Source organism: Mobula hypostoma, chromosome 17 (assembly GCF_963921235.1).
Source record: "Mobula hypostoma chromosome 17, sMobHyp1.1, whole genome shotgun sequence".
In the NCBI taxonomy this organism is placed as follows: Eukaryota; Metazoa; Chordata; class Chondrichthyes; order Myliobatiformes; family Myliobatidae; genus Mobula; species Mobula hypostoma.
Window position 1 is genome coordinate 21,018,857 of NC_086113.1, and position 25,543 is coordinate 21,044,399.

General features: G+C 40.3%; 1 protein-coding gene across 1 annotated transcript in view; it reads left to right on the forward strand.

Annotated features, from left to right (window-relative positions):
• The first annotated feature begins 2,264 nt into the window (after positions 1-2,264).
• mrpl3 (mitochondrial ribosomal protein L3) overlaps positions 2,265-25,543 on the forward strand; it is a 56,543-nt gene continuing 33,264 nt past the window's right edge. Inside the window, exons 1-5 of the mRNA XM_063069627.1 lie at positions 2,265-2,412; positions 8,209-8,387; positions 10,609-10,700; positions 13,917-14,015; positions 25,007-25,106. Of these exons, the coding sequence (XP_062925697.1) occupies positions 2,333-2,412; positions 8,209-8,387; positions 10,609-10,700; positions 13,917-14,015; positions 25,007-25,106 (550 nt within the window). The 5' untranslated portion in view covers positions 2,265-2,332. The remainder of the gene's footprint in view (positions 2,413-8,208; positions 8,388-10,608; positions 10,701-13,916; positions 14,016-25,006; positions 25,107-25,543) is intronic.

The following is a 25,543-nucleotide window of genomic DNA, read 5'->3' on the forward strand; positions in this document are numbered from 1 at the left end:
CACCTCCTCCTCCCGCACCACCATTCAGGGGCTGAAACAGTCCTTCCAGGTGAGGCGACACTGAGTCTGTTGGGATCATCTACTGCATCTGGTGCTCCCGGTGTGGTTTCCTGTATATCGAGGAGTCCCGACACAGGTTGGGAGACTGCTTCGCCGAGCACCTATGCTCCATCCGCAAGAAAATCTTCCAGTGGCCACGCATTTTAATTCCACTTCGCATTCCCATTCCGACATGTCAGTCCATGGCCTCCTCTACTGTTGCGATGAGGCCACACTCAGGTTGGAGGAGCAACAACTTATTTTCCGTCTGGGTAGCCTCCAACCTGATGGTATGAACACCAATTTCGCGAACTTCTGGTAATGGCCCACCCCCTCTTCTTCACCATCTCTATTCCCATTTCCCTCTCTCACCTCATCTCCTTACCTACCTATCACCTTCCTCTGGTACTCCTCCCCTTTTTCTTTTCTCTATGGCCTTCTGTCCTCTCCTGTCAGATTTCCCCCTTCTCCAGCCCTGTATCTATCTCTTTTACTAATCAACTTCCTAATTATTTACTTCACCCCTCCCCACCTCTCTGTTTCATGTTTCACCCTGTGTTTCTTCCTCCCCTTCCCCCACTTTCTAACTCTGACTCCTCATCTTTTTTTTTCCAGTCCTGATGAAGGGTTTCGGCCCAAAACATCTACGGTACTCTCTTCCATAGATGGGACTTGGCCTGCTGAGTTCCTCCAGCATTTTGTGTGTGTTGCTTGGATTTTCTTGTTTGTAAAATTTGGAAGACCATTTTGACAGGCTGAATCTCTAATAAAAGAATTATGGAAAATGACGCTGCAATGGCGATCGATCAACATCCTGGGAGGGAAGTGTAGCAAGTAAAGGCAGCTCTCTACATGAGGACAGCTGCAATGAACAAATTGGTTCTTGTTTTTTTAAGCTCAGGTTATTTAACTTGGTGAATTTAAATTCCACACATGGCACAGTTGGACTTATTCATGTCTGTGAATTACTGTTAGCAATTTAACCATAAACTTCACCAGTGCATCACACAGAAGCATGCCAATGAGAAGAGGGATTATGGGGCACAAACCAAGGACTGTGACGAAACTGAAAAGCAGTGGACAAAAATGTGCAACTCTAAAAATAGCTTGCAATGAAAATGGGTACAAAGATAATACCTTTAGGGACATAAACAGAGAATTGCCAGTACTCTCCAAGATATATAAATTCAAGTATTTGCCACTAAATCATTCATGAATGGATGCACCAGCTCATATCTGGAGTTATTTTCTGCCATTATTTGGTTATATTGAGACAAGCAACCAATGTCATCTTCACCATACGTTCTTAACTGGCGTCAGTGCTGAAGAGATTTATAAGGGTGTAATGCTTTACTGTAGAGGAAAGATTGGAGAGTGCTTGGCCTCATCAAGAACGATGGCAAGATAGATTGGTTCCATGCTTCTTCTGTGTGTCGTGACTGTCTCTGGGGAAGTCGAATTTCAGGGTTGTGTATACATAACTTGAAAATAAATGTACTTTGAATCTTTGAAAATTCTCCTCCAAGTCATGAAGCATCCTAGCTTTTTGTTCCTGAATTAAAATCTTGGCACTGACCTCAAAACAGTGCTATAAAAGTCCCTTCAACACACCAACTGCAATTAACGACTCACCACCAACTTCTAATTATGAATAACAATAACTGCAGAAAATGTCTCCGTCAACCTTAATGGATTATCCTGAGAATTTAGCCTTGGTTCAAAATTATCTTGGCCAAATATATTGTTTATGACCATTCATCTGGTTTTCTGGTGATAAATTATTTCAAATTGATGGCTGAAGAGGAAATGTAGTGATGTGTCTAAGGTATAAAATTCAGGTTTAATTAAGGGCAAGGCAGCATTTAGCTTCTCAAAGCACATTCCATTAATTATAACACTATATTAAACATGTAGATTACTCACATCAGAGCGGTGAACATATTCCAAAATTTATGTACTTAACGACCGTATGCCACTTTCGAACATCCTAAAGGACAGGTACTATGGAATACAAGCACTTCCGTTCTAATATTACAGTGTTTTGCTTGTTTTCCAGTTATAGCAAAGAAAACACAAAGTTTAGTATTGTAATACATTAAATGGTTATTAATTTAAACATATTCTAAAGTTTTAAAATAAAACATGTGACAAACTGCACTGCAAGGATACGAATTACGTTTCCTAGAGTAATGCGGAACGCGAGAGTTGAGTTTGTAATCCGGGAAGTTCGAAGAGAAGGACCACCGGAAATTGGTGGGGGAATTTTGAATGTGGCCGGAGCACCGTCCGGGGGATGGCGATGGCGGTGGTGGGATGTGGGCTGCGACTGCTGCAGGGGATCCGCTGTCGGGCGGGAAGGACCGAGCTGTTCAGGTTTGCTGTCGATAGCCGGAACTCGCGGGTTAAAGTTGCGGTGCGCTGGGACGAGGCCGCAGATTAGCGGCATGCGGAGGGCAAGCTCCGGTCTATTCACCGGCTGCAGCTTGGGGACCGGGAATAGTTCGTACGTGCGCTCAGCTGCCACTAAACTGCCCTCTGCCCGTTCTTGCTGCCCCCAATCATCGTCGTTACCGACTCTGCCCTTGCTGACAGAATCAGTATTCTCAAATAATTTCCAAAATGTTTTGTCCATCCTTGAATAGGCAACCGATATACGCACATATTCACGGTTCGGTAGCGAGCTTCGGTAATTAAAGCACAATCCTAAACAGATGGTAATATTTCCAAATTAAGATAGTTTGATGTGTTCCCGTGATTGTTGATCTCCTTAGAAACACAAATCATGAGTTTGGGAAGTGTCGTTTAGTTGGAAAATTGCTGCCTTCCATTGGAGAGAATTTAATCCCCTTTCATTTCTCTGGTTTTCTCCTGTCCTCCCACTTTGACTGGCTTGAACTCAATATGAATAAAATTGTGACCTTCCTGGAACGTTCTGAAAGCATGTCCCATGAAAACCAAACTGTACTATCATTCTTTCTCAGATCATCTTGCCTAATGCAGCATGTCTTCATTACAAATACTGACTAGTCGATTTGACACAAAATCACCCACAAGCCTGGTTGTCCCGATAGGCCCACTGTTTCAACTTGTTCTTGTTCCACAGAATTCATTACTTTGGACTTAGACTATATTCTGTCTTCCCTCACCTGTTTTCTCCCCACCTACATTTTTCCAGTGCTTTAGTCCCCTACACTTCCTCCAAAATTGTAGATTCTGATTCTCAGGTTGGTGCAGGATCCCAAGAGAGATTTGTAGAATGCCTACGAGATGCCTTTTTACAGCGTACTAAGGAAAAAGCTATTTTGGATTTGGTATTGTGTAATGAATCAGATTTGATTCAGGAGCTTAAGGTAAAGGTACCCTTGGGAGACAGTGATCATAATATGTTGGAATTCACCCTGCAGTTTGAGAGGGAGAAGATAAAGTCAGCTGTATCAGTATTACAGTAGAGTAAAGGGAATTACAGAGGTATGACAGAGGAGTTGGTCGAAGTTATTTGGAAGGGAACTCTTATCAGCAATGGCTGGAGTCAACCATTTTAATTCTTATCCCCATTCCCATTCTGACATGTCAGTAAAATGTAACTCTACAAGCAACCAAAATGCTACACCTGCCCATTTACCGCTTCCCTTACCTCCATTCAGGGCCCCAAATAGTTATTCCAGGTGAGGCAACATTTCACCTGCAAATCTGTTGGTGTCATCTGCTGTACCCGATACAGTCTCCTCTGCATTGGTGAAACCCAGTGTAAATTGGGGGGACTGCTTTGTCAAGAAACTCCACTCCATCTCCTAAAAGTGGAATCTCTTGGTGGCCAATCAATTTAATTCCTATCTTCATTCCTGTTCCGACATGTTGGTACATGGCTTCCTGCTTTGCCGTGATGAGGTCACTCTCAGGATGGAAGAACAACAGCCTGATAGCTTTCTACCTGATGGCGTGAACGTAAGACCATTAGATAGCCCATTTGGCCCATCGAGTCTGCTGTGCCATTTCATCACTGCTGATGCATTTTTCTTCTCAGCTCCAATCTCCTGCCTCCCTCCTCCCCCCCACCCAACCGTATCTCTTCGTGTCCTGATCAGTCAAGAATCTATCAACCTCTGCCTTAAATATACATAAAGACTTGGCCTCCACAACTCCCTGTGGTAAAGAATTCCACAGATTCAACACGCTCTGTCTGAAGAAATTCCTCTTCATCTCCGTTCTAAAATGATGCCCCTCTATTTTGAGACTCTGTCCTCTGGTTTTAGACAGTCCTATCATAGGAAATATCCACTCTATCAAGACCTTTCACCATTCAATAGGTTTGAATGAAGTCACCCCTCATTCTTCTGAATCCAGGTGAATACAGACCCAGACCCATCAAACACTTCATATAACAAGCCGTTTAATCCTCAAATCATTTTTGTGAACCTTCTCCAGTTTCAGCAATTTCTTTCTAAGATAAGAGACCCAAAACTGCTCTCAGTACTCCAAGGGAGGCCTCACCAGTGTTTTATAAAGTCTCAACATTGTATTCTTTTATATTCTAGTCCTCTTGAATGTTAACATTGCGTTTGCCTTCCTCACCACAGAGTCAATCTGCAAATTGACCTTTAGGGAATCCTGCACAAGCACTCTCAAATCCCTTTGCGCCTCAGATTTTAGTATTTTCTCTCCATTTAGGAAATAGTCAACCCTTTCATTTCTTCCACCAAAGTGCATGACCGTACACTTCCCGACTCGGTATTCCATCTGCCACTTCTTTGCCCATTCTCCTAATCTGTCTAAGTCCTTCTGTAGCCTCTCTATTTCCTCAAAACTACCTGCCCCTCCACCTGACTTCAGATTGTCTGCAAACTTTGCAACAAAACCATCAATTCCATCATCCAAATTATTGACATATGACGTAAAAAGCATATCTGTCCCAACACCGACCCCTGTGGAACATCGCTAGTCACTGGCAACCAACCAAAAAAGGCTCCCTTTATTTTCACTCTTTGCCTCCTGCCAATCAGCTTTATCCATGCTAGTATCTTTCCTGTAATACAATGTCTTCTGAAAATCCAAAGGCACAACATCAATCAATTCTCTTTTGTCAGTCCTGCTTGTTATTTCTTCAAAGAATTCCAACAGATCTGTCAGGCAGGATTTTCCTTGAGGAAATCATGCTGACCATGGCCTATTTTATCATGTTCCTCCAAGCACCCCAAACTATATCCTTAACAATCGACTCCAACATCTTCCCAACCACTGATGTCAGATTAACTAGCCTGTAATTTCCTTTCTTCTGCCTCTCTCCATTCTTGAAGAGTGGAGTAATATTTGCAATTTTCCAGTCTCCAGAACCATTCCAGAATCTAGTGATTCTTGAAAGATCGTTACTAATGCCTTCCACATCTCTTCATCTTCCAATATCCTGAGCCACATCTTTCAGTACCATCTGGTCCAGGTGACATATCTACCTTCAGACCTTTCAGTTTCCCAAGAATCTCCTCTCTAGTAATGGTAACTTCACTCACTTCATGACCCCTGACACCTGGAACTTCCACCATACTAGTGTCTTCCACAGTGAAGACTGGTGCAAAATACTTAAGTTAGGTCTGCCCTTTCCTTGTCCCCATTACTACTGCTGCTTCACATACCACGCTTACACATCTGGAGAAGGAGGATGCGTATGTGAGAATGGTGTTCTTAGACTACAGTTCAGCATTCAACAGCATATTTTGATCCAGGCTCGACAGGAAGCTCAGAGACCTTGGCCTTGACCCTGCCTTGTGCAGATGGACTTCCTGTCAGATCGTCAGCAGGTGGTAACAGTGGGTTCCCTCACCTCCACCCCTTTCACTCTCAACACAGGAACCCCACAGGGCTGTGTACTAAGTCCCCTCCTTTACTCCTTGTATACCATGACTGTCACCACCCACAGCTCTAATCTGCTAATTAAATTTGCCAGTGACACTACATTGATTGGCCTGATCTCAAACAATTACGTGGTGGCTTACAGGAGAGGAGTCATCTGTCTGACACAATTGTGCCAAGAAAACAACCTCTCCTTCAATGTCGCAAAAACAAGGGAGTTTGGGGTTGAGAGCATAAGCAGCTTTAAGTTCCTTGGCATCCACATCACCGAGGACCTCAAGTGGTCTGTACACACCAGCTGTGTGGTGAAAAGGGCACAACAGCACCTCTTTCACCTCAGATGGTTGAGAAAGTTTGGTATGGGTCCCCAAATCCTAAGAACTTTCTACAGGGTCACAATTGAGAGCATCTTGACTGGCTGCATCAATGCCTGGTATGGGAACTGTACTTCCCTTAATCGCAGGATTCTGCAGAGAGTGGTGCGGACAGCCCAGCGCATCTGTAGTTGTGAACTTCCCGTGATTCAGGACATTTACAAAGACAGGTATGAGAAAAGGGCTCGAAGGATCATGGGGACCTGAGTCACCCCAACCACAATTTATTCCAGCTGCTACCATCCGGGAAACAGTACTGCAGCATAAAAGCCAGGACCAACAGGCCCCAGGACAGCTTCCACCAGGCCATCAGAGTGATTAACTCACGCTGATCTGAGTGTATTTCGATGTTACATTGACGGTTGTATTTATTATAAATTACTATGATTGCACATTTCACATTTAGATGGAGACATAACAAAGATCTTTACTCCTCATGTATGTGAAGCATGTAAGAAATAAAGTCAATTCAACTCAATTCAATTCAATTTAATACCCCTCCAGCATTGTTTTCCAGTGGTCCAATATCAGACATCCCACCTCTTCCGGAAGTTCCGGGAGCCTTCCGCAAATTGATGGTGCTACCTCCCTGAAATGAGTTTTTGCAGGGTGGGGTGTCTGCAATATCCACTCCCGTCTCTCTTTTACACTTTATGTAACTGAAGAAACTTTTGGTATCTTATTTAATATTACTAGCTAGCTTACCTTAATGACTTTTTTAGTTGCCTTCTGTAGGTATTTAAAAGGTTCCCAATCCTCTAACGTCCCACTAATTCTGGATGGGGTGTTCTGCAAAGAACTGGAATTGATTGGAGAGTTTAGGATAAAAGAACCCTTAGGGGAAAGTGATCATAATATGATTGAATTCACCTTGAATTTGAGAAGGACATGCTAAAGTCAGATGTATCAGCATTACCGTGGAGTAAAAGGAATTACACAGGCATGAGAGAGAAGTTGGCCAGAATTGATTGGGAAAGAACATTGAGCAGGGATGACAGCAGAACAGCAGTGGGTGAAATTTCTGGAAGTAATTTGGAAGGCAGAGGATAAATAAATTCCAAAGAGGAGGGCATTCTAGAAATTTCCCTTGCTGGAATCTAGCACCAATCTGATTTTCCCAACCTACCTGCGTATTGAAACCCTCCATTGCTTTATCTTTTTCACCAATCAACTTCTCAACTCTTTATTTCACCACTCAACTCTTTCAAGGTTTTACCTATCACCTTGTGTTTCTTCTTCCCCTCCTCCCACCTTCCCACTTTGACTTTTCATCTTTTGTTCTCCAGTCCTGATGAAGGGTCTCGGGCTAAAACATCAACTGTTTACTCTTTTCCGTTGATGCTGCCTGGCCTGCTGAGTTTGTGTGTCACATGGGCACTGATTTGTTCCTTTGGATATCATAACATAAGAAGCACACCATCACATTTGAAAAATGAAAGATAACTATTTTATACATTATAAAACAAACCCCGATGATGCTAAACCAACATATCTCTCATAAGTCAAGTCAGCCACAAAATATTTGATATTCTCAGTAATAACATCTGGACTGGTCCATTGCTCCCTCTATGTTTGTTCAAAGTTCAAAGTAAATTTATTATCAATGTACATATATGTCACTATACGCAACCCTGAGATTCATTTTCTTGCAGGTTGCATATCGGTCAACCACTCCCCCGTTCGCTTTGTCCTGCTTCTACCTGCAGCTTTCAACTTTTTAGGATCCAATTACTGGAATTCCTTCCATAAACCAGGGGTTAGCACTCCTTTTCTGAATCTGATTTAAACTACTTCCTTAGTCAGCCATCCTTGGTTTCAGCCTCTCAGCATGCTTGCATATTCATTGTTATAAAGGATATATTCATGGTATTGCTAACATTTCTGTGACAAGTGTTTCAATAAAATTGTGCAAGTAACAAAGCATTCTGGTTGTGACTTTTCGATTTCCTAGGGATCCCTTGCTAACGTTTGTACGAACCAATACAGAGAGCACCTGGTGGCATGAGCATCTCTCTGAAGAAAACATTCGCCATTTAAGAAAAGTTGTTTCTGAAGAATATAAATCGTTGACTGAGAACAGATCTTGTCCACTAAAAGATGAGCCATGGCCCAGGTTACCTTGGGAACCAGGTTGGTTTAAACTGCAACTTATTACACATTGTAAGTGCTCTGGAATAATTGAGCAAAGAAGGCAATTATTTGGTTGGATCTTATCTTGCCTGACAACTATTTGAAATGGTCTGAGTCTTAATGAATGTTTCACTGTGAAATAGTTAGTGTCCAGTTGTGGAGAAACTTGATAGTTTATACATTTCAAGGATCAGGTAAGGAATAATTTTACCAAAGGAGAACCTGATGAGAGCTCTGAAATTTGGAGATAGTACTCAGGATAGTACACAGTCCCATTTTCCATCATTAATTTTATTTTATTGAGATGCCATGCAGAATAGGCCCTTTGAGCCACGCTGCCCAGCAATTCCCTGATTTTGATCCTAGCCCAGACATCCCCCTTTCCCGGAAGTTCCGGGAGTCTCCCGCATATTAATAGTGGCTCCCTGATGCCTGCAAGTTATATACAATACCACGGAAATCAATTTTTTTGAGAGCGAGCGAGAGAAAGCAAGAGAGAGCGCGAGAGCGACCACGAGAGAGAGCGCGAGAGAGAGAAAGCAAGCAAGAGCGCGCGAGCGAAAGCAAGCGAGAGAGAGCGAGAGAGAGAGCAAGAGAGAGAGCGAGAGAGAGAGAGTGAAAGCGAGAGTGAAAGCAAGTGAGAGAAAGCAAGCGAGAGAGAGAGCGAGAGAGCGAGCGAGAGAGAGAGCGAAAGCAAGCGAGAGAGAGCGAAAGCAAGCGAGAGAGAGAAAGTGAGCGAGAGAGCGAGTGAGAGAGAGATCGAGCGAGCGAGAGAGAGAGAGAGAGAGAAAGCGAGAGTGAAAGCAAGTGAGAGAGAAAGCAAGTGAGAGAGAGAGAGCGAAAGTGAGCGAGAGAGAGAGAACGAGCGACCGCGAGAGAGAGAGAGAGCGACCGCGAGAGAGAGAGAGAGAGAGAGAGCGCACCATGGCAGAGTGTTCCAAAAAAAATATAAAACGTACGTCACCCCAGACTACACTAAAGTGTACCCCTGCCTAATAGGGGTCAAAATAATGACAGTGTTGCTCGCTGCACAGTTTGCAACAGTGACTTTTCTATTACCCATGGTGGGTTAAGACTGTAAAAGACATGTTGAGGTGAGTTTAACAGGTGTCATTCGTTCATTAGCGTAGCTAATGTTATTTAAACTGGCTGGCTAGCTGCTAAGGAGCCACTCTATTGCAGACATCCCACCTCTCCTGGAAGTCTCCTGCAAATTGATGGTGCTACCTCCCTGAAATGAGTTTTTGCAGGGTGGGATGTCTGCTAGCCTAATCACAGACTGTTCACAATGACCAATTAAACTACCAACAGGTACATCTTCAGACTGTGGGAGGAAACTGGAGCACCCAGAGGAACCCACAAGGTCACAGGGAGAACGTACAAACTCCTTACAGCCAGTAGTGGGAATTGAACTCTGGTCGCTGGTGCTGTAGAGCAGGGGTCCCCAACCACCGGGCCACAAAGCATGTGCTACCGGGCTGCAAGGAAACAATATGATTTGGAGATATGAAACGATATGAGTCAGCTGCACCTTTCCTCATTCCCTGTCACGCACTGTTGAACTTGAACGTAGGGTTGCCATCTGTCTTGTATTAGCCAGGACATCCCGTGTATTGGACTAAATTGTTTTTTTTTCCATACGGGACCGCCCTTGTCCCCTATCTTCCCCCCGCTAAGGTAGAGCATTCCTATGAAACCATTCCTAACGTAAGCCGAAGAACAATTACCATTAATTTATATGGGAAAAATTTTTGAGCATTCCCAGACCTAAAAAAAAACCTACCAAATCATACCAAATAACACATAAAACCTAAAATAACACTAACATATAGTAAAAGCAGGAATGATATGATAAATACACAGCCTATATAAAGTAGAAATAATGTATGTCCAGCGTAGTTTCACTTAACAGAATCAGGAAGATTATGCCAAAACCGATCTGTAGAAAAAAAAATCGGCATGTACACGCATGCACACACAGGTGCCCACGCAAGGCTTTGTGGTAGTCTATCTCAGGGTAAACACAAGTGTCCTCTATTTGACTGCTACTTTTGTCCCTTATTTGGGAGTGAGAAAGTTTGCAACCCTAACTGAACCCCCTCCCCCACTCCCCGGTCGGCCGATCCACAAGAATATTGTCAATATTAAACTGGTCCGCGGTGCATAAAAGGTTGGGGACCCCTGCTGTAAAGTGAATGTGTCCTCTTGTTTATCTTTGAAGGTACCCACAGGGTTGGACTTGTTGCAGTGAAGCTTGGGATGATGCCTTTGTGGACGAAGGCGGGCGAGAAACACGCAGTCACATTACTTCAGGTAATATTATGGCATGAAAGTACACAGTGGTTTTAATCACCCTTCAAGTTACTTCGGGTTTCATGGAATTAACAAGAGGATAGAATGTACAAGTAGGAATGGAGCACTTAAAATTTGGTTTGGAATGCTGTTGTTGCTCACTTCTGTTGTTTACGTGATTTGTTTTTTTCATCTTTCTCAATGGGTACTGGGGTTGGTCTTATTTTTTTTCAAATTGGGTTCTTTCGGGTTCCTTGCTTTGCAACTGCTTGTAAACAAAGAAATCTCAAGGTTGTATAATTATACATTCTTTGATAATAAATGCACTTTGAAACTTGAAAAGTCATAGTTACGGTATTACACTGATTAGCTTTTCAGTGCTAATAATAATCAAAAATGTAAGAAGCTTGAGATATATACACACACACACACACACACACACTGGCCTCTTTATTAGGTCAGGAGGTACCAATAAAATGGTTACAGAGTATACACATTCATTACTTAGCTAGGTTGAAATAATTTTTAATAGCAGATTTTGTTGCATTCTCAGTTCATCCTGTTTCTTTCATTATTGATAATTTTGAAGTAAACAGTTTTAGGTAGAGTGATTGTGACATGTTCACATGATTTTCTCATACAATCTGAACTCAGAGAAAGTGATACAGTTAGTGTTTGTAATAAAACTTTGCAGGTGATAGCTGTGGCTCACCTATAGAAATCTCGTGAGAAGATTGTTGGTTCAAGTCTAATTCATGACTCAAGCCATTATTTTAGACAAACACTCCAGTATGTTAAACACAAGATAGACATCAGATCCTGGAAATCCAAAGAAGGATTTTGGCCCGAAACATTGACTGTTTAATTTCCATAGGTACTGCCTGACCTGCTGAATTCCTCCAGCATCTTGTGTGTGTTACTCCAGTATAGTACTTGGGGAAATGCTGCAAGGATGGAAATGCTATATCGAGAAAGAGTTTGCAAATCAAGATCCCTGTTTTTTTTCTTTTAAAAGGATATAAAAGATCCTCTTGGCAGTTAATTTATCCTTATTTTTATGCAACCAGCATCAAAAGAAGACCCTATTTGATCAGTCACAGAACTGTTAGAAGGAGCTTGTTCTATACAAATTGGCAGATACATTTCCTACATTATAACAGGATTTCTTAAAGATGGCTTGTGGCTGATTAAATTTTTTGAGAAAGCAACAAGATGACCGATGAGGTCACTATGCTTAATGTAGTTAAGGAAAAGACATTTGACAAGGTCCCACATTGCAGACAAAAAGAGTAAAAATAAAACTTTTGGGATGGTGGGATAAATGGCAAATTGGATCCAAAATTGTCTCATGGTCAGGAAGCAGAGAGTGTTTTTGTGAATGGGAGTTTAGTATGGAGTTCCACTGGGTTCAGTTCAATTGTGCAGTTCAAATGGTTCCATTTATTATCAGAGAATGTATACAACCTGAAATGCTTGTCTTCGCAGACATCAACGAAAAACAAAGGAATCCCGAAAGAATGAATGACAGAAAAACATTAGAACCCAAAAGCCCCTTCTACCTGCTCCCCTGCACAAGCAACAGCAGGCGTCAACCTCCTCCTCCCCCCCCCCACTGCCCTTTTCAGCAAAAAATAGCAGTGCCCACCATCCACCAAGCAACAGCAAAGCACCCAAGAGACCATATTATTTTAGATTTAAATGTTGGGGATATAAAAAGGATGTTTGCAGATTATAGAAAAAAAGTCATGTGGTTCACGATAGGAAAAAGCCTTAGGCTGTAGGTGGTCAGATCTGTTGGTCGAAAAGTTGCAAGTGATGTTTAATTCAGAAAAGTGATGTAATGCCTTTGGGGATGTGAAAATGGAATTCAAAATTAATAGAAGATATTGTGAGTTATGGAGGAACAGTTTTTTTAAAGCAAGTGGTTGTTAAGATGGGAAAAATGCATATGGGATACTTTTCCTTATAACCTGAGGCATAGATTACATGACAGGTTATACTAGAACTTTATGCAACACTGAATTGCATTGTAGCTTCAATGTTATGCGTATTTTTGGTCATTAAATTACAGATAAATGTGTGATGGGGAGAAGATTTTCAAGGATGTTGCTAGAACTTGCAGATTTTTCATTTGAATGATCAGATACATTGTGTTATTTTCTGTTGCAAAAGAGGAGATTTAATTGAGGTAAAAAAATTGCAGAGGTCATTGTATAAGTCTAGAATTCATTGAATGAAAGGGTGCAGAGACTAAGACTTACTTGCTTAAGCTGTTTGTGTTGAGTTGAGGCCTCCATCAGTCAGAATTGACCGTGGATATTGCATCCTAGCTGTCTACAAACTCAAGCCTGGGCAGTACGGTATGGAGAACAATCTTTTTCCCATGTAGCAAGCTCCCCCTTCTTATGCATCTGATTAACCCAAAGGAACGGCAGAGACCGATACAGTTTGGTACCAGAAGCATTGCAGGAGTTACCAGTCAGCACTGAACTCAATGTAGGACTTCCTTAGGGACTCCAGCTCCCGATTTTTTTTTTTACCTCGGGGTTTGCTCCCGAAGCCTTCCCCATGAGAGGGTATAGCTGGAAGGCAGCGGAGGTTTGAGATCAGAGTTTTCCTTCTCGATGAGCTGCCAACCACAGCTGATGAGCCCCATCTGCCCGAAGTGACTGGTTTTAAGGTGCCAATAATCTGCCTTTGCCCCTTAGAAGGTCAGTAGAAACAGTTCCACCGGGCTTAGTAGGTAAACCACCCATGAGGGCCAGGAGCTAGACTTGGTTGTCAGAGGCTACTTCAGCTGCACACCATTGTGGGCATTTAATAGGTAGTGGGAGCTTGTCCCCATTATCACCCTCAGGGCTATAATGACCTTAAGCTGTACTGGAAATATATATATATATCTCCTAGAATTGCAAGTTAGGATTCGGTTCAATAGCTCCTTTTCAATGACAAGACAACTCAGACATGAAGGTCTGCTTCTGTGTCATCAATTTTCGGTAATTATCTTTGAAAATTGTGTTGTCGCTTGAAAGTGCTTTGGAATTCCTGAAAGAGATTTAAAAGTACTGAAATGCAAGTTGCGTGGCTTTTGTTTCAATAACCTAATGTTTGTTTCTCGTCTTGATGATGATAATTTAAAATGATCAATTAAACGTTTCATATTAAGCATCATGTTAATCCCAGTGCCTTGCTTATGACTGTTTTATAATATCTGATTGTGTGTTTGTGTTTTCCAAGGTCCAAGATTGCCACGTTGTATCATATATATCTAAAGAAAAAAATGATGGGAAAAGAGCCTTGCTGGTAGTGGGTGGAAAGAATACATCTTTATTTAGTGTAAGAAATTGTTTGTTGAATTTATTATTTTATAATAATTAAGTCAATTAATATTTATGCATATTTGCCTGACATACCTCATTTAGTAGGACTCGTGCGTTTATTCATATGGTTGTGCATTCAAGTTCCATTCTAGACAACTGAAGACAGAAAAATATGTTTTGCAGCAAGATGGAATTAATTAATTCAATTTAAGAAAGGGAAGTGTGGGTGTACTATTATTTAAAATTTAAATAAGGATGTTACGACATGGAAGCAAAGCTAGCAAAAGTGAACTGACACATTAGGTTAAGGAATTAATCAACTGCAAAGCAGTGACAGGCATTTATGGAAATCTTTCATAATGCATAGAATAGATACATTCAAAGGAAAACAAAAATTCCAAGGGCAGGGCCTACTATCTGTGATTAACTAAAAATAGTGAAAGATTGCATCAGATCTAAAAGCTTATAGTTGCACAAAATTAGAGAGCCAGTTCGAAAATTATTTCAGAAAGCAAAGAGTGGCAAAAATAATTGATAAGAAAACTACTAGATTACAAGATAAAGTTAACCAGAAATAGTAAAAGGGGGTAGAAAGAATTTTATACAGATATTTTGATTGTATAGGAAGACAGCCTAGGGAATAGAAAAAAATGAGACAACAGATGAATCTAACATGGATTTTATATCAGTTTTTATTGTGAAGTATACTAGCAAAAGAGAAATAATGTATGAGATCATGAAAAGGCAATGTAACTTCATTGGACATGTGATTAGGAAAGAGGCGTTAGAATGCGCGGTAATCTTGGGAAAGATTGAAGGGAAGAAAGCAAGAGGAAGACAAAGGCAAATGATGGAGACAGCAGCCAGAGAACTGGAAATGAATACCAGTGAATTGATCCACTTGACCTGAAACAGGAGTGTGTGGGCCACGGCACCTGATGATGATGATACTAGTAACATCACACAAATCCATAAGTCCATAAGATATAGGAGCAGAGTTGGGCCATTTGGTCCATCAAATCTGCTCAGCCATTCAATCTTGGCTGATTTTTTTTTCAAACCCATTCTCCTGTCTAATCCTTGTAATACTTAACTACTTTACCAATTAATAATTAATTGATAAGGGGTAACTCTGGAAAATTATGTTACTAGAAAAGTGGCACTGAGCAAATTCTTGATGTATTGTTCATAATTTTTCAAAATTCCCTAGATTTTAAGGAAATTCCTTTAGATTGGAAAATAGCAAATTTAACTCCGGTATAACCACATAACAATTACAGCACGGAAACAGGCCATCTCGGCCCTTCTAGTCCATGCTGAACTCTTACCCTATCCTATTCCCACCGACCTGCACTCAGCCCATAACCCTCCATTCCTTTCCTGTCCATATATCTATCCAATTTAACTTTAAACGACAACATAGAACCTGCCTCAACCACTTCTGCTGGAAGCTCATTCCACACAGCTACCACTCTCTGAGTAAAGAAGTTCCCCCTCATGTTACCCCTAAACTTTTGTCCTCTAATTCTCAACCCATGCCCTCTTGTTTGAATCTTCCCCACTCTCAATGGAAAAAGTCTGACCATGTCAACTCTATCAATCCCCCTCATAATTTTAAACACCTCTATCAAGTCCCCCCTCAACCTTCTATGCTTCAAAGAATAAAGACCTAACTTGTTCAACCTTTCTTTGTAACTTAGGAGATGAAACCCAGGCAACATTTTAGTAAACCTCCTCTATACACTCTCAATTTTATTGACATCCTTCCTATAATTCGGTGACCAGAACTGTATACAATACTCCAGATTTGGCCTTACCAATGCCTTATACAAATTCAACATTACATCCCAACTCCTATACTCAATGCTCTGATTAATAAAGGCCAGCAAACCGAAAGCTTTCTTCACCACCCTATCCACATGAGATTCCATCTTCAGGGAACTATGCACCATTATTCCTAGATCCCTCTGTTCTACTGCATTCTTCAATGCCCTACCATTTACCATGTATGTCCTATTTTGATTAGTCCTACCAAAATGTAGCACCTCACATTTTTCAGCATTAAACTCCATCTGCCATCTTTCAGCCCACTCTTCTAACTGTCCTAAATCTCTCTGCAAGTTTTGAAAACCTGCGTCATCATCCACAACACCACCTAACTTAGTATCATCTGCATACTTACTAATCCAATTTATCACCCCCATCATCTAGATCATTAATATATATTACAAACAACATTGGACCCAGTACAGTTCCTTGAGGTACACCACTGCACACTGTCCTCCAATCTGACACACAGTTATCCACCACTACTCTCTGGCGTCTCCCATCTAGCCACTGCTGAATCCATTTTACTACTTCCATATCAATGCCTAATGATTGAACCTTCCTAACTAACCTTCCATGTGGAACCTTGTCAAAGGCCTTACTGAAGTCCATATAGACAACATCCACCGTTTTACCCTCGTCAACTGTATACACAAAGGAGAGACAAAATGTAGGAAACCACATGCCAGTCAACTTAATATCTGTCAAAGTGAAAATGTAAGAAGCTACTATTAAAAAAAGTTATAGCCGGCACTTGAGGAAATAGTTTATGAAAAGGAAATAATGTTTAACTGGTTTATTGGAGTTCTTTGAAGTTACATGTGCAATGTTAAAAAGGAATCAGTGGGATATTCAGTGTCCCATCAGAAGTCTTTGAGAAATTAAAAGCAAGATCATTGACAGGTTTTATGAGTGCATAGATCTGACAGATTAATTCCATAATGGGAAAATGTGGAATTACCTATTTTGACAGGAAAAGATGGAAAATAATCTTATTATGTAAATAGTGTGAGATTATAGAGCTCTTGAGATGCGAGAGAGGTCTTGCTGTCTAAGTATATGACTCACAAAAGGCTATTATACAGACATAGCAAGTAATTGGAAAAGCTAACAGGATGTTATCGCGTAGTTCTAGGGAAATTGGATACAAAAGAAGGGATACTATGCTTCAATTTTGAAAGGCACTGATGAGTACACACTGCAGTTTTGATTGCATTATGCAAGCAATTAAATAGACTGGACGCACATCAGAGAAGGCTTACTAGACGACTACTTGGAATGGGTGAGTTGCCTTGTAACAAAAGCTTACTCAGGATAGGTAGATTCACTAGAAGAGCAAGAGGGAACTTGATTGAAGTTTCAACCGCAAACACGAGGAAATCTGCAGATGCTGGAAACCCAAGCAACAGCCACAAAATGCTGGTGGAACGCAGCAGGCCAGGCAGCATCTATTGGAAAAGGTACAGTGGACGTTTCGGGCCGAGACCCTTCGTCAGGACTAACTGAAAGAAGAGATAATCTCTTCTTCCTCTTCCAATAGATGCTGCCTGGCCGGGCTGTGTTCCACCAGCATTTTGTGTATGTTGCTTTATTGAAGCTTAAATGTTCCTGAAGGGTCATATCAGGATGGATATGAAAAAGATTTTTCATTTATTGAAAGGCCCTGGAAATATGGACTACTGTTTTTTTTGAAAAAAAAAAGGGTTTGTCAGTTTTAGCCAGAGACGACTTTTTCTCTGAGGGTTATGAGTCTTTGGATCTCTTACTCAAAGGGCTGCGGAAGCAAAGTCTTTGAATGTTTATTGATGCACAGGTAGCTCGATTCTGGTTGAACAGGGGTTGAAAGGTTATAGCTGGCAGATCTGAATGCGGGGCTGAGGTTACAATCAAATCTACCATGACTTTTAGTATATGATGTAGAAGGGTTAATAGGTTGAGTAGTCTACTCCTGCCCTTATTCATGTGTCAGTGCTGCACTTTCTCTTGCATGAGACTTTAAAATAAGGGTCCATCTGACTTACTTGTCTGTGTCTAGTGTTGCTTCTGTGAGGGTACCATGGTTTCAAAACTTTTAGTTCAGTGAGGATAGCATGGTTTCAAAACTTTTAGTTCAGTATGAGTAAATAGTTAAGGATATATAATGAAGTTATTGGTAAGACAATGGTTTATGAAGGACTGGGAGATGTTATGGGTGGCAGAGTGGAGATCTGTCTCTACCAAAGGAAGTGTAAGGTGCTCCTTCCCTCTGCTAGCCTGGAGGTCACCCTTGGACAAGGTATAGTACCTGCTCAGCAGCCCCCACCCTGATCAAGGTCACTTGAGGCCATGGGAGCAGGTGGTGGATAGTCGTATGAGCAACTGGAGTCTGTCACAAGTTCTGGTTATGTGACCACTGATGCCTGGCAGACAATTATTGGTAATGGCCGGGGTCACCAGTCTTGTAAAGACACTGCCCAGAAGAAAGCAATGGCAAACCATTTCTGTAGAAAAATTTGCCGAGAGCAGTCATGGTCATAGAAAGACCATGATCGTCCGTGCCATATGACATGGCACATTATGAATGAAAGAAATGTGAGCTGTAGTTTTTAAGAATATATTTAGGTAGCAATTAGGGGCTAGTGGATGATGTCACTGAGAATGATAATTAGGGGAAAAAGCATGATGGATGGATATTTGGGAGTTGGATGAAATGGAAGACGTTGCTGTAGTCATTCCATGAGGCTGTACAAAAAATTGAAAGGACTGAGGAAAGGTAACATGGAACATTTTATAGGATTTTATTAAGAAATCAATTGTGGGCTGGGAAAAGAACAGATTAATGTGGTCAACCACATTGCATAAAAATATCCTAAGTAGCAAATGTGCAGAGTGAGATGTTTTGCAGTTTAATTGAATCTTGTATTGTATACTTGTGTATCATGCACTGGATTTAGTTTTGTTAGCATCTTAAGTTGAGCATTTCTCAGTGTGAAATGTATACTGTCCACTGTATTAGATATCTCCTGTATCTAATAGTGGCCACTGAGTGTATGTTTGTGATCTTCTGCTGCTGTAACCCACCACTTCAACGTTCGACATGTTGTGCATTCAGAGTTGCTCTTCTGCATACCACTGTTGTAATATGTGATTATTTGAGTTATTATTGCCTTCCTGACAGCTTAAATCAGTCTGGCCATCCTCCTCTGACCAGATGTTTAACAAAATATTAACAAGGTATTTTTGCCCACAGAACTGCCACTCACTGGATTTTTTTTTTGTTGTTTTTTGCACCATTCTCTCTCTAAGCTGTTGTTCATGAAATTCCCAGGAAATCAGCAGTTTCTCTGATACTTAAACCACCCTGTCTGCCATCAAAAATCATTTCATGGTCAGAGTCACTTAAATCTCATTTCTTCCCCATTCTGAAGTTTGGTCTGAACAACAACCACGTCTGCATGCTTTTATGCATTCCATTGCTGCCACGTGCTTAGCTAATTAGTTTTTTGCATTAATAAGCAGTTGTACTTAATAAAGTGGCTACTGAGTATATACTCTTAAATGGTTCAGATTTTAACTTGTGATATTTATCATTGAATATCCTGTTGTATCCACAGTTTGCAGTTCATCTCCAAGTAACAGATTGGCCATTTAAAGTACTAAATTATGGCATCTTTTTAGAATTATTCATCTAACATGTAATCTAAAGTTCCAAATTCCCCTTTGAGTATAAGCAATCAACATCCAATGACCTGTAATTGATAGAAATTGGCTTCTCAATTGGCCAAATTAATTGAAATAGCTTCAGCAACCTGTCTTGAGTTAAGCATAGTGAATTGTCACGCTTAAGTAAAATATTTTATGGGCCTTTGCTTTTGTTTTGCAGTAATCCATTCATATTCAATGAGTTACAATTTTTTATTTGCTTTCACTCCATGATCTTTGCAAGGCATAGATCAGACAACAGTTACATAAACAAGTTTTCTCAGGTGTTGAATGAGGGTTATTTTAGCTGAATTATCGTAATTTGAATGGCCTTTGAAAAAATTGTTGCTGAAGTATTCAGTTTTATTGTAGATGAAAAGAGAGTGAAATGTTAAATATCGTTATTAGGAGCACTCAGCTTTTAAATGCAAATTAATTTGGATACTTCTGGTCAGTGACTAGTACTAAAACTAACCATAGGGTATGATTTTATGATAGAATATATTAAGCTATGATAAATTGCTGATGGGAGGTTTAAAAATGCTGCAATACAAAATTCCTCTTTTGCCAAAGTTAAAGATAAAGTAAAAACTCCCTTCCATATGAAAAGGAATGCTTTGCTTTCCGTGAGTTTCTTTATATCTGGGCAGCTGTTTTGTGTGTGTTTGCAGCTTCTCAACAATAGAATGTTTTGCTTTCTGCAGCATATAGAGTCTGGAATTTTGAGCCTTTATCACATTTCCTCCTAAATGGCCATCATCTTTGTCAAACCACGAAACGCTGGAATTGTGTTTTAGGCTGGAGTAGATTTAATTAGACTTTAGAGTAAAGAATTGTTCATTTGACATCAAGTTTCTTAATGTTGATAAAAGCCCCTTCAATTCAGTTAGTTCATATTGCAACAGCTTATCTCCAACAATATAGCCAAAAATATATTGGCTCATGAACAATCCCTTGTGTGCAAAGCAAAAGCTAACAAATCATTATCCTGAGGCCGTCAGCTAAAGATAATACCCCTGCTTCAGGCGTTCATTTTACATTCCAACTTAATTACACCTGTATTCAATTTCATCTTGCTGTGCAACTCATTATTGAGATTGCTCAGTCTTCTCCAAGTGAGCTGTGGTATGTTTATTTGTTAGTTCAATTTTGGTTATGCTCCTCAGCCAGTGTTCAAATGTAGTTGCTGTCTTTCAACATCCTTAGAGTGGTGATAATCTGATTTCTCATTCGCTGTATTCTTTTTATTTTTCACTTTCAACGATACCTCATTTTTTTCTGTCTTTTTGCATTACTTATTTAATTTGATTTTTTCATAGAGATTATTGTAATTTATAGTTATTATTTATTGCAATGTACTGCTGCTGCCCATCAACAATTTTCACGGCATATGCCAGTGATATTAAACCTGATTTTAATTCTGATTCTAATGCTTCAAATAAAGTTCATCTGCCATTCGTCTGTCCATATCTGTGTGCGCGCGCGCGCACACACACACACACACACACCCCACCCAGTATGGACCCCTATGGAATACTACTACTAGTCGTGGACATCTGGTCAGAATAGGCGGGATGGTAATGTACTAGTTAGCACAACGCTTTACAGTACCAGCAACCTGGGGTCAATCTCCCTGTGACTACATGGATTTCTTTTGGGTGCTCTGGTTTCCTCCCACAGTCCAAAGATGTACAGTTTAGTAGGTCATTGGATATTGTCCCATGTTTAAGCCAATGTTAAATCAGGGTGGCACAGCTTGAAGGGCTGGAAGGGCCTATTCCAAGCTGTAAACCAATAAGCAAGAGAAAAGGACCTAAGACTATCACTCTCTCTTTGATTGAACACCACCTTCGTTCCTACACCTCTCCAGCAACATGGTCTGCATCGTCTAGCTCCTCCAATTTCTCTGTCAATGAACAACTCGCTAATGTGGTAGACCTGCGGTACTTTTAAGTTCATAATGTCCAGCAATGTCTTGCATTCTTAGAAAATACACTCAAAAAAGGAAATAGCACTTTTTGTTGGCTCTGTAGAAGCAGCTGCGTCCAAGTGCACCACCACCTTATCAGAATATCCTCTTCACACAGTAATGAACTATGTTGGGAAATGGATTTCATGAGGAAAGCTGGCTTTTATTGCCCATCTTTGAAGGAGGGAATAATAAGTTAATTTCTTGAAGGACTGCATTCCATGTGGTGAAGACAATGCTGCATAATGTTCTATCCCAACTTGAAGTTACAAATTTTTGAGTAGACCAAATTATACTCCGCTTTGGACATTAGTTAGGGGAAATGTTTTCCAGTCACTGGCTCAGAATCTAATGAAGTGGTGCAGTTAGAATATGTCCGTAGGTTTCTTTTTCATTCGTCAATTCAAAATGGAATTCATATTTATTACATGAGAGTGTAGCAATGTCTCAGAATTAATGGGGAAACTGACAGTGATTGTTTTTTTGCAAAGCTAGTGTAATTCATCCAGTAACTTGTGCCAATTTGTAGATCGAGGCATATATTTTGCTTGCCACAAATTATCAAGTGCTTTTTAATGCTCAAATGTAATTAGAAGGCTGTTAATTTCTTCGCATTTTCTAAGCTAATATTTATAATGAAACAACATATGACATAACAAAATATAACCATAGAAATATCAGACAAAGGGGCTTGCAACTTGCACTCGCTGCCCAATTTCACCCATGCTCCAAAATAATCAGGGTTAGGTTCACGAGGTTAAGCTGACTGATCAAAAGCCATCTGAAGAAGCCCTCCATTACACCACGGCCTCATGCAATGTACCTGAACCATGAGGATGGTCCGGAATAAATCCTGCATCAAAAACATGTTGAGGAAGCCTATTGACAATTAGCAAAGTCATGTTCCTGGTTTTGCCACCTATCAAAACTGTTAGAATAGTCATAAGTCATACTTTATTGATCCCGAGGGAAATTGGTTTTCGTTGGTTTTCGTTACAGTTGCACCAACCAAGAATACAGTATAAATAAAGCAATATAAAACCATAAATAATTAAATAGTAATATGTAAATGCCAGGAAATAAGTCCAGGACCAGCCTATTGGCTCAGGGTGTCTGACCCTCCAAGGGAGGAGTTGTAAAGTTTGATGGCCACAGGCAGGAATGACTTCCTATGACGCTCTGTGTTGCATCTCGGTGGAATGAGTCTCTGGCTGATTGTACTCCTGTGCCCACCCAGTACATTATGTAGTGGATGGGAGACATGCAACTTGGACAACATGACATACTATTCATTCAGAACTTTTTCCAAAGCAGTCAAAAACTATTGAATGGAATATTTTAAAAATTTCAACAATTCATTTAAGGCACTTCTAAATATTAAACTTAATTGAAAACTTATAATTAAAAGATGCCACTTGCCTTACTCACTTTATTCTTCCTCCGAGCTGTAAAATGCCAATTGGACTGAATGGACTTGTTGATCTGGTGCAGTATAGCTGATGGGACATCTCTCTCAGTTCATTGGGTCCTATGTGGAGTGCAGCAGTGAGTTAAGAAAACAGTTTCAGTGTCAAAATCTTTCAGCAAATTTGGAGTTTCTGACCTTCACACTGCATGTATTGAGGTCCCAAGTTTGTTTCCATTATGAATTTCAAAGCCAACAGGTTGACATGGAAAAGTTGGCATTTACCAGCAAAGATTCAATCCATTGTTATGGAAAACTGAGAGGAACTTGGTTAAATTTTATATATGTAGTGAACTAAAATCTAGTCTATAGGTGAGAGCTAGTGTATGCGTTCATAATGCTTGCATTAAACAAGCGCTAACAAAAAATGAAGAATAAAGAGTTAATTCTTACTTCAGTGAAAGCTTGTATTTTTCACCAAGCATGCCAGAAATGTACCGAAGAGCACACCTCTTAATTATTTCATCATATTTTCCTGATTTTTTTTTTTCTCACTTTCCCTCCTTCCATATGAAGGTTCTTCCTGACAATAGTGGCTTTGGGGTCTGTGACCTACCAGTCTGTAAAACATCATACTTTTTAACATTTAACAACTAAGTTTACTTCCTCTTTTGATCTACTGATTTATCAGCTTCACCCCATCCCTTTTTTAAAGCATTTTAATTGTGGAAATTGTGTTGATTTTTATAAGGTTATAAAGTGCTCTCATCATTGAGTGGTGTGCCATTAAGTTGTAAGCAATTTCCTGACTGAACAACCATCATCCATGTGTAAATCTTAAGAATACGTTGTATGTGAAGCAATATGTTTTAGATGCTAATAACTGGATCATTTCTTATCTCTTAATTTTTGATGAAATCTGAATATGGGTTTTGCATTTTTATAATTAGAAGTTGATGTTAGTTTGCCATTTGGTAATCTGGTTTGAGCTAAGTTAATCTCGAGTAAATAGAGTGGCACTCTGGAGACCTGAACACTGGAGACTGGCACTTCATTGCAATACTGAGGCTATCTTTCAAGGCAAGACATTGGATTAAAGATGTATCATTCTCAAAAGATTTCACAGCACTACTCAGCTGAGGGCAGAGTTCTGGCTGGTATCCTAGCCATAAGACATAGGAGCAGAATTAGGCTGTTTGGCCCATTGAGTCTGCTTTGCTATTCAATCATGGCTGACTTGTTTTCCCTGTCAACCTCATTCTCCTGCCTTCTCCCTGTAATTTTTAATCCCCTTACTAATCTAGAGCCTATCGGCCTCTGGTTTAAATATACCAGATGACTTGACTTCCACAGCCATCTGTGGCAGTGAGTTTCACAGATTCACTACCATCTGGCTAAAGGAATTCCTCCTTATCGCTGCTAAAGGGATATCATTATATTCTGAGGCAGTGCTCTCAAGTCCTAGACTCTCCCACTACTGGAAACATCGTCTCCATGTTCACTCTCTAGATCATTCAATATTCGATGGGGATCTCATTGAAACCTATCATTCTTCTAAGCTCCAGTGAGTACAGGCCCACAGCCATCAAACACTCCTCATATGCTAATCTATCCTTCCCAGGATCATTCTCGTAAACCTCCTGTAGATCCTTTCCAACACCAGCACATCCTTTCCTAAGATATGGGGCCTAAGACTGTTCACAATACTCTATATGTGGTCTGACCCATGCCTTCTAAAGTCTCTGCATTGCATACAGTACGTTATCTCGATCAAACAGATTATCTCACATTATTACAGTGCACTTTATGGGAGTTTACTGTGATTCATTTGCTGCCTTTGGTACAATACACTTAAGTATATTACTAGTTATAAAGGATTTTGAAAGAGCTGAAATTATTTGTGTCCCTTAATGTACCAACAAATTAAATTCAGTAAAAAATTGCTCGTTAGTATAAATTATAGCAAAATTCTTGTGGAGAGTAACAGTGCAGAATAATTGCAGCCGACAAAATCCTTGCATAGAATTACAGTTTTCCAGTGAACTGGTTATGTGCAAAAAGACATGCTCACTGTAAAGGTGTCATCACTTTATGTTATATACATCTGTTGTTTTTCTCTCTGTAGAAGTCAGAGACTGTTATGGAAAAGTACAGGCTAGCTGGTATACCCCCAAAACAGAAATTATCAACGTTCAAGGTCTCTGAAAATGCTATTATTAAACCAGGTAATGTCTCAAATAGAGCTTTTGCATTTGTTTTGGGATGGGCAAAGACAGGCTGAGAAGATACTGATATTTATTGGACTACACGTAATATTCTCATCTATTTCTGCTATGTGTATCAACAGCCATCCCCAATCTTCCTGAACATGCAAGGCTGTTTCAGAGTCATTTAAGAGTCAGCCATTTTGCTATGCTTGATATGGATTTGCTGATCGGGTAACGATAACGGATTTCCATTAGTGGACCAGATAGGTTTTGAAAGAAAGTAGTCAGCATTGTAGATGTGCTTGTTTTTGTGAAGTTAAATACTGCCAACATCCATGGTATGATACTAAGTTATCACCCGAGATCAATCGAGTAATGTTCTGGATGCCAGTGGATAACTTAATCCTACATTATTCCATAAAATGCATGCAGAATATCAAATGGTGGCCTTATCT